General features: G+C 38.5%; 1 protein-coding gene and 1 long non-coding RNA gene across 7 annotated transcripts in view; one reads left to right on the top strand and one right to left on the bottom strand.

Annotated features, from left to right (window-relative positions):
• Window positions 1-12,926, top strand: part of cacna2d1a (calcium channel, voltage-dependent, alpha 2/delta subunit 1a) — a 112,281-nt gene that overhangs the window by 72,986 nt on the left and 26,369 nt on the right. For 3 of the 6 annotated variants that reach the window (XM_025899566.1, XM_025899562.1, XM_013271217.3), the window contains 14 exons: window positions 1,393-1,551; window positions 2,154-2,258; window positions 2,355-2,433; window positions 3,940-3,989; window positions 4,151-4,240; window positions 5,317-5,379; window positions 6,102-6,185; window positions 6,310-6,384; window positions 7,028-7,099; window positions 7,297-7,368; window positions 7,447-7,508; window positions 7,858-7,934; window positions 9,850-9,858; window positions 11,431-11,439. In XM_025899566.1, the coding sequence (XP_025755351.1) occupies window positions 1,393-1,551; window positions 2,154-2,258; window positions 2,355-2,433; window positions 3,940-3,989; window positions 4,151-4,240; window positions 5,317-5,379; window positions 6,102-6,185; window positions 6,310-6,384; window positions 7,028-7,099; window positions 7,297-7,368; window positions 7,447-7,508; window positions 7,858-7,934; window positions 9,850-9,858; window positions 11,431-11,439 (1,006 nt within the window). The remainder of the gene's footprint in view (window positions 1-1,392; window positions 1,552-2,153; window positions 2,259-2,354; window positions 2,434-3,939; window positions 3,990-4,150; window positions 4,241-5,316; window positions 5,380-6,101; window positions 6,186-6,309; window positions 6,385-7,027; window positions 7,100-7,296; window positions 7,369-7,446; window positions 7,509-7,857; window positions 7,935-9,849; window positions 9,859-11,430; window positions 11,440-12,926) is intronic. The other 3 variants (XM_025899564.1, XM_019347071.2, XM_025899563.1) reach the window with 2 other exon arrangements.
• On the bottom strand, window positions 2,293-3,763 carry LOC106098229 (uncharacterized). The gene is made up of 3 exons (XR_001224366.3): window positions 3,361-3,763; window positions 2,979-3,014; window positions 2,293-2,419 (listed from the first exon to the last, which is right to left on the bottom strand). It is a non-coding gene; the product is annotated as an uncharacterized LOC106098229 (long non-coding RNA).

Genomic DNA, 12,926 nt, shown 5'->3' on the forward strand with positions numbered 1-12,926 from the left:
CTTTTCAACCTAAGGAGCTTAGAAAGAAAAGCGTCTGGACTTCTTTAAGTTGCTTGAAGATGTTTCACGTCTCATCCGAGAAGCTTCTTCAGTTCTAGGAGCTTCTCGGATGAGAGGTGAAACATCTTCAAGCAACTCAAAGAAGTTCAGACGCTTTTCTTTCTAAGCTCCTTAGACTACGATGACCTGGATGACTGAGAACCTTCACAGACATAACCCTTTGTAACTCTTTCCAGACTGACAGATGTCAGTGACTTTGTTTCTCAGGTGTTTCTTTAGATCATTGCGGGATTTATTGCTTTTTGAGCCTGCTTCACTTTGTCAGACAGGTTCTATTTAAGTGATTTCTTAATTGTTTAGTGAAACTGAACTCAGCTTTCCAAAAAATGTGGTTAATCAGAGCTAATTCATGATGTAACAAGACGGCCAATTACTTTTTCACAGAAGACCAGGTAGGTTTGGATAACTTTTCTCCCTAATCAATGAAATCATAACTTAAAAGCTGCATTTTATATATCTTTTTATATTTAATATTTTATATTTTATTTTATATTCTATTGCAATTTTATATATTTATCTCTGTCTAACATTAAAATTTGTTTAATGATTTGAAACGTGTAAGTATGATAGATATGCAAAACACTAGGTGATCAGGAAGGGGACAAACACTTTTTCATACCATTGTACTTACAGATTTCCATAAAAGTGCTGAAATGACAGAAAAAGCTGATTTTTCTTTTTTGCACCTCTTTTGTATTTGCGCAAGTTTCAGTGTTTGTTTTGGTGCCAGTGTTGCACTTGATCATGATTGGAGGGGTGCACTCAAGTCCAAAACAGATGTTTGGCATTAATGAGCCATGTACCAAAGTCTGTGCTCTGTGTATGTGTGGTTATATGTGTGCGTGTGCACGTGGCGGGTAGGTGTGCGCATTAATTGACTGAGTCCCATCTGTTCCTCCACATTAACTATTCACCAATATTAACATGAAGATACTTCACGTGTGAATCTGTGTAAATGTAATTTAACCATTTAAAGTGATTTCTGCTTCAAGCAAATAATTCTTTCATAATAAAGCTTTTGTTGTTTTGTTTTTACCTCCTTATGCCACTCTTTTCATGCCCTTACCTGCTCTCCTTCCATTTCTTCTTTTCCTATAGCTCCCTTCGGTCAGTCCAGATTTGATTAAAACTGATTTCATTTCACACAAGTGACATATTTCAGTAATCACTTTATATTGTTTCAAATGGAATCGCTTTAATCTTTTTATCCTGAATGTTGAAGTGTCTTTGCATGGTTCTGCAATGAAGGGGGGGAGCCACATATTTAATAGAAAATATGTGTAAGTGCCTTCCCTGCACTTCCCGTCATCCCTCCTTACCTTTTCCCTACAGTTCCAAAATGTCGCCAAGAATGTGTCGTGCTTTGGGAACCTTGTGCAGGCCAATGTGAGGAACAAAAAGATACTGAAAAACGCTGTGGAGAACATCACTGCGAATCTCAGCACCAACTACACAGCTGGCTTTGAGACGGCCTTTGAACAGCTTAAACAGGTAACGTGTGTCTAGGGCAGGGGTAGGCAACTCCAGGCCTCGATTGCCGGTGTCCTGCAGGTTTTAGATATCACTTTTGGTCAACACACCTGAATCAAATGATTAGTTTCCAGGCCTCTGGAGAACTTCAGGACATGCTCAGGAGGTCATTTAGCCATTTGTATCAGCTGTGTTGGATCAAGGACACATCTAAAACCTGCAGGACACCGGCAATCGAGGCCTGGAGTTGGACACACCTGGTCTAGGGTTATACTTGGTTGATGCATTGAGCTTTTTGTGTTAAAGTGCATTATACATCATTGTTCCTTAAACAGTGCTCAATAATAATTGTAAGAATAATGACAGCAAACACTGTAGGACACACTAACAACTCAATCCCAGTGGGCCTCTCCTGAATACTGGGTATGTGTCGACCTCCTCTGGTTGTTTCAGATATTGCAGGTTTGATTTTATTAGTATCAGAGCTGCCGTTTAATTCCTCTTCATCTTTTTTAACAGTAGCAGCAAGTCGAATTCTTTTTTCATCGTCTTCTCTTGGCTGTTTTTATTTATCTTTGGTTAAATAGTGGTTAGTTTTATTTCCATCTCCTTGTTTCCGTTAGATGAATTACTCAAGGGCCAACTGTAACAAGATTATTATGCTTTTCACTGATGGCGGAGAGGACAGAGCAGAGAAGATCTTTCAACTTGAAAACCCACAAAAAAACGTAAGCCTGTAAACACTCTTTTACAATGTTCAGAGTGAAATACCAGAATGAGCCTTTTAGCATATTTGATTTGATTGCATCCTCTTTCCCTCGTAGGTGCGTGTCTTTACATTTTCAGTAGGTAAACACAACTACGACAAGGCGCCGATACAGTCGATGGCCTGCAACAATAAAGGTACATTACAGGGTCTATTGGAGGTTTAGAGAGCTTGTGACACGTTTGTTTCATTCACCTGAATTTTCCTCTGTAATATAAAATATATTCTATAGGTACCACTGTGACACCTTTGTAAATAACCTTTTTATTGTAACAACAAGGTTTTAAATACATACTCTCATTGCCCCCTTTATTAGCTACACCTGTTTGCCATGTGATTTGCTGATTAGCAAATCACATGGCAGGAAAATCAGTGTAACTGACATACCTATCTACCAATCGCTACATTCATAATCTGATGAATGAGCTGGAGAACAACTTGGGTTTATTTTCTTGCCCAAAGATATTTGGCATGCAGAATGGAGCAGCCAGGAATTTAACTACCAACCTTCCAATCAGTAGATGAACCTGCTCTACCTCCTAACTTTGAACTTGCCATGGTTATTGTTGAAAGATGGCCTGGTATGTGAGTGATTGGAGGTTCCATGATGATGATCACAGAAAGAAGACAGGAGGAGGGACACAAGTGTGCACACAAATACAGAGCAGAAGAAACTTCTCACCTATGGCAGCCGTCTCTGCGGTTTATAGAGAACGATCTGAAAAAGAGAAAATATTCAGAGAGCAGCAGTTCTGTGGTTTAAAAAACGTGCTGTTGATGCCAGTGGTCAGATAATGGCCACACCGTGGGCCACTCATGTCTTCTAAGAACAGGAAACCGATGTGATAGTTCACATGGGACGAACAAAATATGACAATAGAAGACTAGAAAAATGCTGCAGAGTTTTGAGTCTCAGTTTCTGCTGCACTATTCAAATGATAGAGTCAAAATTTAATCTAAGTAACATATAAGCGTACAGGTTGCTAATGGTGTGGGGGATCATTTCTTGGCACACTTTGGGCCCCTTTGTATCAGCTGATCATGATTTAAATGTCATAACTTACCTGAATATTGATGTTGATCATATCAATTACTAGTAACCAGTGTACCCATCTTCTAATGGCTGCTTCCAGCAGCTCATATAATCTCAAACTGGTTTCTTGAACATGACAGTGAGCTCAGATGGCTTCCAGAATCACCACAGATCATTCCAATAAAAGCACTTTTGGGACTGGGATGCTGGAATGGATGAGTCACATCATGGTTTTGCAGCTGACAAATCTGCAGCATCTGTGCGATCCTCTCATGTCAGTCTGCCTTAAAACATTTTCCAGTTCCTTCTTCAATCCATGCCACAAACATTTAAGGCAGTTATGAAGGAAAAGTCCAACCCAGTACTAGTCAGTGAGGCTAATTGTAGGTAATTGCGACCAGGTGGTGTTTGGCACAATACAATTCTAAATCTAATAGGTCAGGCTATTCATACAAAAGCAGCATTTTAGCGTTTACACAGCATCTGGAGTGGGGATGATTATTAACGTGTTTTTTGCTGTTCAATATCAATATGTTTTTCTTTTCTTGAGGGGGGGGTTTGTTTGTTTTTGTTTTGTTTATAAAATTTAAAAAATATTTTTCTTCCTTAGGTTATTACTATGAGATCCCATCTATAGGTGCCATTCGGCTAAATACTCAGGTAAATACACATTCAGTCACGCTCATGCTGTATTTCTGCACTGTCTTTCATGTCAAAGTCCCACCTCGCTTACTTAACCACTTGTGTGCTGTGCCCTCTTGTGGTAGAATGCCTCATGTGCAGGTTCAAAAGTAATATTCTTCCCTTCATCCTCTTGGCAGGAGTACCTGGATGTTCTGGGCAGGCCTATGGTGAAAGCTAAACAAAAGGCCAAGCAGGTTCAGTGGACTAACGTCTACCTGGATGCTTTGGTATGTTAAGTGTTGTAACCAAAATGCATTACATTACATTGGAAGAGTGTGGAAGCAGAGACTCTGTCGCTTGTGTACAGCTCTGGAATTAGAAGAAATCTGTTTTATGTCTTCTGAAGAATTTCAGATAAGTACGTTTTATTTAGTTATACTAAACATGGTGGTGTCAGCCTGCTCAGCTGAACTCTGCTGAAGTAGTGTTTGCGAAACATTATTTGATTAAAAAAAATATATATAATAAAATAAAGATGATCATGGTTGTTAAGTCATTAAGATTTACTTCCCAGCTGAAATTCAGATAAGAATACTGATAAAGTGAGCCAACTGGTTTGGATACTGTCACTGTTTGGAACAGTACTGACCTCATGTCAGCGCTGGAAATATCTGTCTTTTATTACTGGAGACATCCTGGATTTTATCTGACATCTAGTCATTAAAGCAGTATAAAAACAAAAGGGATCATATAAAATACATACAAAATTGAAATACAAAATACAAAATTGCACAAAAACAGAAAATGATGTGCAGTAACTTACAAAGGCATTGACATCATATCTTAAGACTGCGTTAGACACTAAGCATTAATCTTCTGAGAGCATCTGTTTCTGTCTCTCATATTGTGTCTGATTTTTGTGTAGGCGTAAATACAATTCCAAATGACCTTCATCTAAAATCAAATGAGCTGGGTTTCATATGAACACATAAGTTTGCCTGACACAACAGTTAATGTGGTTGTAAAGGTAGGCCCCCAGACGTACTGCAAACATCGGTGAGATTGGTGAGACTGGGACGATTAAAATCTACCTTGAGCTACTACATTAATCAAAAAGGGTCACCACAGTGGGTACCTCCACATGTTTGATTTGACAGATTTTATTTTTTATGCCGAATGCTCTTCCTGTTTACGTCTTAGGCTTATGTGTTAACCACTAGCACCAATAAATGGCCTGTATGTAAAGCATATCATGGTGTGAACCTGAGATGGTGGTTTTTTTTAGAATTATGAGATTATGAGATTGCTTTTTTTTCCACCTGGGAGTGACTTGTGTTTAAACTGTACCTGTTTAACCTTGCAGGAGCTTGGCCTGGTGATCACTGGAACGCTGCCTGTCTTCAACAAAACCGGCACAGGCTCAAAGGTATCCAGAACCACTGTTGGACTCCTATGTTACCATTTTTTTTTTTTTTTAATCACTTAAATCATGCTCGCCTGCTTTTGTTTTGTGCCTTAACTAACTTATTCATTCTGTGTTCTTTTACATCCTTCTTTGTTGCATTTGACTCACTAAATAAATGTACTGTATGCCTGACACTTTGACCCCATGAGAGGATTTAAGTCTGTGGTTTTGGGATACTCCATAAAGTTTACCAGACCAAAAAGTAAACATACAATTACGGTCTCATCCTTTACTTTTATCCTCTGCTCTCTTGTGGCTCTAACTTACATCCTCTGTTGATGCAGTGGTCCCCCAAAGCTCGCCACAAGAAGAGAATCTAGCATGTCGTAAAGCAGAAATCAAAATGAGATCAAAACTGCAGATCAGAGTGAGAAATGATCCGGTAGCTAAGTGCTTCAAGATGAGGTCACATGTCTACCTCGAAGGACTTGGGCTTACCTCCGCTGTGACTGAAAACAAGCCTGGAAATGCCTTGTCAGTGACTCATTGCAACACGTGACACTATTGGGAATTAAACTGTCCAGATTTCTGTTGCACCCCATTTCCTTGAAATCGTTCAGAATGCACAAAGGGACTTGACTCATCCAAAAAGAGAAGCAGGATTTAAAGTAGGAGTTCTTGCACTGATTTTTTTTTTTAAACTTTCTCATCCCTTTCTGTTCTTTCTTATGGCTTTCTCTTAGAAACCTCAAAACCAGCTTATCTTGGGGGTTATGGCGATAGATGTGTCCCTGGATGATATCAGGAGACTGACGCCTCAGTACACTGTAAGGGCAACACAAATAAAGACACACAGATCCCGTGTATTAATAGGGTAGATATTGCATTTGATTATTAGTTGCAGTCCTCTTTCACACAGACATTTGCTCCTCTGTTTCCTTTTTCTTCTAGTTTGGTCCAAATGGCTACTACTTTGCTATTGATCCAAATGGATACGTGTTGCTTCATCCTAATCTGAACCCACAGGTAGGCAGAACTTGTGAAAAATTGATTTGTTTCTCCAAAGAGTTGCTTCTTACGTTAAAAACCATTAGATGGTCGTTAACGCCGGTCAAACAGTCATGAAAAATGGCATTCCTGATTATAAACAGGCTTATTGTTATGTTTTTGCAACCTGTGGGATCACTTATGTTGAGTTTTAGCAATCATGTTGCAGGATGAACCTTTGCAGAAAGGTTGTGTTTCTGTGTATCAGATGTGAGATGTTTCTTTTTTTTTTTTTCTTTGCTTACCAGTCTGCTATAGTCATTTCTGTTGCCAATAGGATGTTTGCTTGGAGTTCTACACTGACTGTGTTATTTGGCTGACTCTTTGTTTATTATACATAAGTCAACCATATGGCTCCAGGATGGTGTTTGCTGAAGCGAGGCAACACGGGCGTCATTGAGATATGCATTTTCTTGTAAATGTTGTATGCACAAATTGATTACAGATGATTACAGCAAATTATTTCATAATAAGACCGCAAAATATCAAAATAGTTTCTTGGAAATACATCAGTAAGAGATGTTTACTAGTCAGTTTTTTTTTTCTTCTTTTTTCCCCTTTTTGTACTCAAAGCCCACATTTTTTTTGGTACACAACACTAATTGCTCGCATTTCTGCACAGACCGCCAAGTTTCATGAACCTGTAACACTGGATTTCCTAGATGCAGAGATCGAGGATGACATCAAAGTGCAGGTTTGAAAAACACATTTCTCTGACTCCTATAATCGCAGAAGGCCACATTAAAATCAGATAAACTGTAATACAGGGTTGCCAAATATATGGCCTGGATCCAAAAAGACTCCAATCTGGCCCCCTGGACATCTATTAAATTAATCCTAATGAGTGATGTGTCACTATAGTATCATTTATTTGTAATGTTTGGTCAACAGATAAGAAAACAAATGATTGAAGGTAAAACAGGAAGTACCACGATATCTACACTGCTGAAATCAACAGATAAGGTAATTTCATTTGATGATGCGCGATCATGATAATTTGGTCATTTCGTCAGCTTATACTCATAATATTCTCGCCTAAAGCGTTACATCGATCGAGGTCAGAGGATGTACACCTTTGCACCGGTGGAGGGTACAGACTACAGGTAAGAAAAATATTGTGAATATGATTTCGGCGATGATAGGTTCGGTGCATGCAGATGGTGGGCTTTTTAAACCTCGTGCATGTTTTGCATTCCTACTTTACATAGTCATAATTCTGTTTTGTGCTCATTAAAACTGATCCGTGGTAAGGGCAATATCCAGACACAATTTGGAATAAACTTTTGGAAACCAGAGTGACTAGTGTCTGCGCAGCTTACTGCATGTGAACTGGTAAATTATGCTTCATGCTAAAAATACTTTGCAAGCCTTGCTGAAAGATTTGTGGTGGAAGACTGAGGATTTTTTTTTCGAAAGCAAAATGTCATGTTTTTATCATTTGTCCTCTCGCAGCCTGGCCCTAGTCCTGCCCGAGTACAGCATGCATTACATCCGTGCAACAATTGGCGACACAATCACCCAGGCTAAATGTAAGTGCTACGCTAAAGCAGTTCAATCTCTTTTGCTATTCTAGGTTTTCCACTCAGTTATATTTACTTTCTATATATACAGACAGTAAATACATGTCAGTGGGTGGAAAATGACTGTTAATATTCTCCAGTGACATCAATGCTCTCCATGTAAGGGCTAAAAAACACTTGTGTCTCGTTATAGTTCCTATTCATCACTTATAGCACACCCCATATTTGCTCACACAGAGATCATATATATACAGATAATTCATTTACATGCACTCTCCTTGCATGCACTTGTCACTTGTGTATCTATTGCAAAACCCACTTTCAGTTGTGGTGGTGTTCAAAGTTTTTGTCACCAGACAAGCGGGACGAGAGGCTCCAGTGTCCCCTTTCGCACATATAGTACTCATCACTTCATTTAAAGCCAAATACCTCAGTGTGTGTGAGCCTGCGCGTGTGTCACCAAGAGGGTATTTATACATTTGTGCTCAGTCGTATTTGATGATATACACCAGATCAGAGCGTCCATATGTGTGGCATTGTCGTCATGTCTCTTTTAAGATCTGTCTGTTCCCACTAGTAAAAGATGTCATTGACTTATAGTGTTACTCAAAGGACATTTTTATTGTGTGTGTGTGTATTCATTGCAGCTAAGTTGGAGCCATGCCTGGTTAGAGTCTGCATTCAGTGGACATTTGTGGATCTTGTAAATGCAATATTACTTTTGATTTTGCATATATTACATAAACCTTACAGTAATACCAACCATTGGTCAAAACACATTTTCAGACTTCTAGGCCACCACAGAACACTTGTTATTTCAGGAATGACACAAAGCCTGCTTGATTCTGGCAGTCTGTTATATTTCATCACCTTTCCATAATCATACATGTGGACAGTTTGAAAATGTCTCTTGGAAGGGCTTTTTGTAACATCTGAGATTTTGGTATTGGCTGAAAGTTCTGAAGTTATAACAGGAAATTATGTTTGATTTCTTTTTCTTTATCATTACAGTAATTATTTTTTGATTGCAGAGTAACCTTGCACACACTAGCAAGATTAAATAGTTCAGAATAGAACGAATTTAAATTGAGTCTAACAAATTAAATTAATAATGCAGAGCTGCTTTCGTGCTAAAGTTAGTGTGAAAATTCAGTTTGAAATTAGTGTGCACATACACTTAAAAAAAAAAAAAAATCAGACACATTTCTATGTGTTTTATGAAAGAAGAACCTGCCCATGATCAGTTTCATGATCAGGTCAGTGTATAATGGTTAATCCCTACGAGCCTCAGGATCTATAAAAGAGAATGGTCATATTAAAAATGGTCACAGGTGCACTGCAACTGTAACTCTGAGCATTGAAGCCCCGCCCACCTGCTGGTTAAACCTTCTGTTTTTTAAGCAGCAGCCAATCAGATTAAGTTACAGAGAAGGAAGGGGAATAGATTAACTGAGAAACTCCACCAAGTGTAAGTGTGAAGTAAAAGGACCATGAATATGAGTTATTTACAGTCGTAATTCATGCAAAGCTTTGTCAGTAGAGTCAAATAATAGAAATATGTTAATGACAATAAGAGCTCCACTTTAGATGTAAATGTAAAAACCATTTTGTTCCTCAAGAAAAATCAAATAAAGTTTTTATAAGATGACTGAATGAACAGATTTTTGCCACATATCATAACGTTTGTTTAACTGCCCCTTTGTGCTTTCCACAAACTGATTACTTAAACTGTTTTTGTAGAACAATATTCTTATTCAATTTCCCTTTGAATAAAATATTGTGTAAACCCTGTTGGCTTACTTCCTTTCCGGCTCTCTTTTCCCAATTCCCTCTTTCCTCTCCTCATCTTTTCACTGTCCTCCCTTCTTACGTTCTCCTGCCTTCTTCAACTCTTGACCATTCCTGGTGTGTTGGACCCCTGCAGCGTTTTTGGGCAAGTATTCTCCTCCTGTTTTTTGCCTCACAGCCCCTGTATTCTTTGTATTCTCTTATCACCGGCAGACTTTGGATGTATCGTCTTTTCCTTTGGTTCAGTCTGTCTGATGCGGCGGACTCACAAAGACAGAAGCATTTTGTTCTAATGATCTGTTTTCCTTCGTATGCTGGTTTCTGATTAATAATGACAGTTCTGTGACACTGAATCAAGCTGCTATTTGCTCTGAGAAGCAGCGCTTCGCATGCAATGTGGACCCACAGTGCGGCGCAGACAGTGTGTGCGGGTCTGTGTGTGCAAGTGTGTATTTAACCCCCCACCTGTTCCAATGGCCCTCAGATGTGGTTTTGGCACTAACCCACTGTAGCAGGAAGAACAGAGGACAGGATGTTTGCATTATTTAAAGGTGAAACCATAAAGGAGAAAGCTGTGAGTCTGTACCCCGAACATGAGTTAGTGTGAGTCTTTGTTTTCTTCACTTTTCTCCTTTTTGACTCACTTTGATTTTTACAACCTTGTTAAATAACTCCTAATGAAAGACAGGATACTTCTGAACACACTAAGCCTCGCCTCTTCTGTCTGCCCTTCTGTGTGCTTTGTCATCGGTTTTGTCTTGTTTGCAGGCATCGAATCCAAAAGTCTCCGCAGAACATCGTTAATCTCTGAAACCGAAGCCTGGCTTGTCTGCTTTATTCCTTTTCAGAGAGTCAGAGCACTGTAAATGTCAGTTTAAAAACACAGTTCAAGTCCAAACCATAATCTCCCAATTCCCTCATCTATTTATCACGCATTTGTTAAGTCGGTGCAGATTTTTATTTCTTGTTTGTGTATGAGAGATCGATTTATGTTGAAATCCAGAGTTACTATGAATGAATTGAGCATTTTAAAGCTCACAAAACAAGCCAAGGGTTTTTATTTAATTTTTTATTTAAAAGCCCAAAAAGTAAATTAATTCCTCGTTTCCCAAATCTCCCTGCTATCCATCATTACTGGATACTTTGTGAGATTAGTAAGCAGTGACTGAATATAAAAGAAAAACCACATGGGTGCAGCTATTCCCCAACCGTGACCACCAAAGAGGACAAGCAGCGGCCGTGTCGCCGTGAGAAATTCTGCTGCATCATATAATCAACAGAGAAAAATGTTAAGGTTAAACATTAAGGTTATGATCTGTGGTATATATTTCTCGCTTCATTTCAATGCACCGTATTTTAATGCAAATGCTTCACAGAAGTATTTTAACTCCACAGATTTATCCTATGGCCAGAAGAATGCTAATCCTAATGCTAAAAACACATCTCAAACCTAACTTTAGAAACCGCATTTTAAGCCTCTCTTTGTGTTGTCCATCAGCGCTGTCTCCATTTGCATCCAAAGGGCTAAAAACCTTTAGTTCGAAATGCAATATTTCTATTCAGGACTCGTTCTGTGAATAAAATATTGTCACCTTTGACCCCTGTGGTTTTACCCTGTCTTTTCTTTCCCCTTTCTTTTCCCTCTCGTCTTTACCTCCCTGGGGGATGATTCGCTTGTTCATTCACTTTGTCTCTGCTGGGATTTTTTCCACTCCAGGGAAAAATGGCAAGTATTTTTTCCTTTACTTTGATCTCTCTCCTTCTGGTTCCGAGTCTTAGCGGTCTTTTATACGGCACATCTGGCCAAGTCTGTTCTGGTGCATTTTTAGTTTTGCCTTTATACCTGATTTTCACCTGTTTGTGCAAGATTAGAATCTTTGCGGTCTGTAAACAGAACATCTGCCTCAGTTAGTCTAGCTGTACGAGTTATCCCGGCCCCTTATCATTACCAGAACATCAAATGGTGTGTTTGTGTCGATGTTGCTGGTGTCCTGACAGTTGCAAACAGTATGTTCTTTGGAAACTGAGCTGTGACTCAACATAGACGAAAGTTTCTCAATTCTGACGCTTCCCAGCAATTTCTCGGATTTAAATAAAGTCTAAACGTGTTTCAGCATGCAGTGTTACCAAACTTAAAATAAATTAAAATACCAAATGGAAAATGGAAAGCTACCAAAGAGAAAACAAACCGCGGATGATCGAACTTGTGACTGTTTTATTGACATACCCACAACCTTCTCATTGTGGGGACTTTTTAAAGAGTATATCATCTCTCATTGCCAAGGCATACACTTTTTTAGATGATCTAATAAATTTTAAAAAAGATAACCTGATAAATAAATACAAAATGCAGTTTTTAAGGGGAAAAAAGCGAACCAAAAAAAGTGGAAAAAGTAACCGCCACCTAAACCTAATAACTGGTTGTGCCACCTTTGGCAACGAGAACTATAATTGTTATAAGTGTTTCTGTTACAAGTCTGAACTTTGACTAGGCCACTCCCAAACCTTCATTATTTTTTTTAATTAATAAATTAATTTCTTTTCAGTCATTCAGAGGTGGACTTGCTGGTATGCTTTGGATCATTGTTGAGCTGCATAACTCAAGTGTGTCTGAGTTTCATGGGAAAAAATGCCTCCTTCATGATTTTCTGGTAGAGAGCAGAATTCATCGTTCCGTTACTGCAACCTGTGCAGGTCCTGAACAGCAAAGCACTCCTAGAATCCCTTGAAATGCTGTGTTAGTTTTGCCGCACGTAACAGGATTTAAACCTTCCAGAAAGTTCAACTTTTTTCTCTTCAGTTCAAATAATATTTTATCAAAACCTTTGAGGATCATCAAGATGCTTTTTTAAATTTTGGTAAATTTAGTCAATCACAGTTAATTCATGTTTTAATAAGAGGGCCAATTCTTTTTCCACATATAGCCAGGTAGATTTGGATAGCTTTTACCCCTTCATAATGGAAGTCATCATTTAAAAACTGCATTTTGTAATTTCTCTGGTTATTTATTTTAGTCTAAAATTTGTATTATGACCTGAAACATGTAAACGGGAAAAATATCCAAAACATACGAAATAAGGAAGAAGGTTATAATAATTTTTTCACCTTTTTGAGGTATCAATCTCTCTCAGATGGAACATCTCATCTCAATCTCAATATAGTGACTCTTATTAACTTGTCTATTCTGAACCTAATTTTGAACCTTTATTGGGG

This window comes from Oreochromis niloticus, linkage group LG17 (genome assembly GCF_001858045.2).
Source record: "Oreochromis niloticus isolate F11D_XX linkage group LG17, O_niloticus_UMD_NMBU, whole genome shotgun sequence".
Classification (NCBI taxonomy): Eukaryota; Metazoa; Chordata; class Actinopteri; order Cichliformes; family Cichlidae; genus Oreochromis; species Oreochromis niloticus.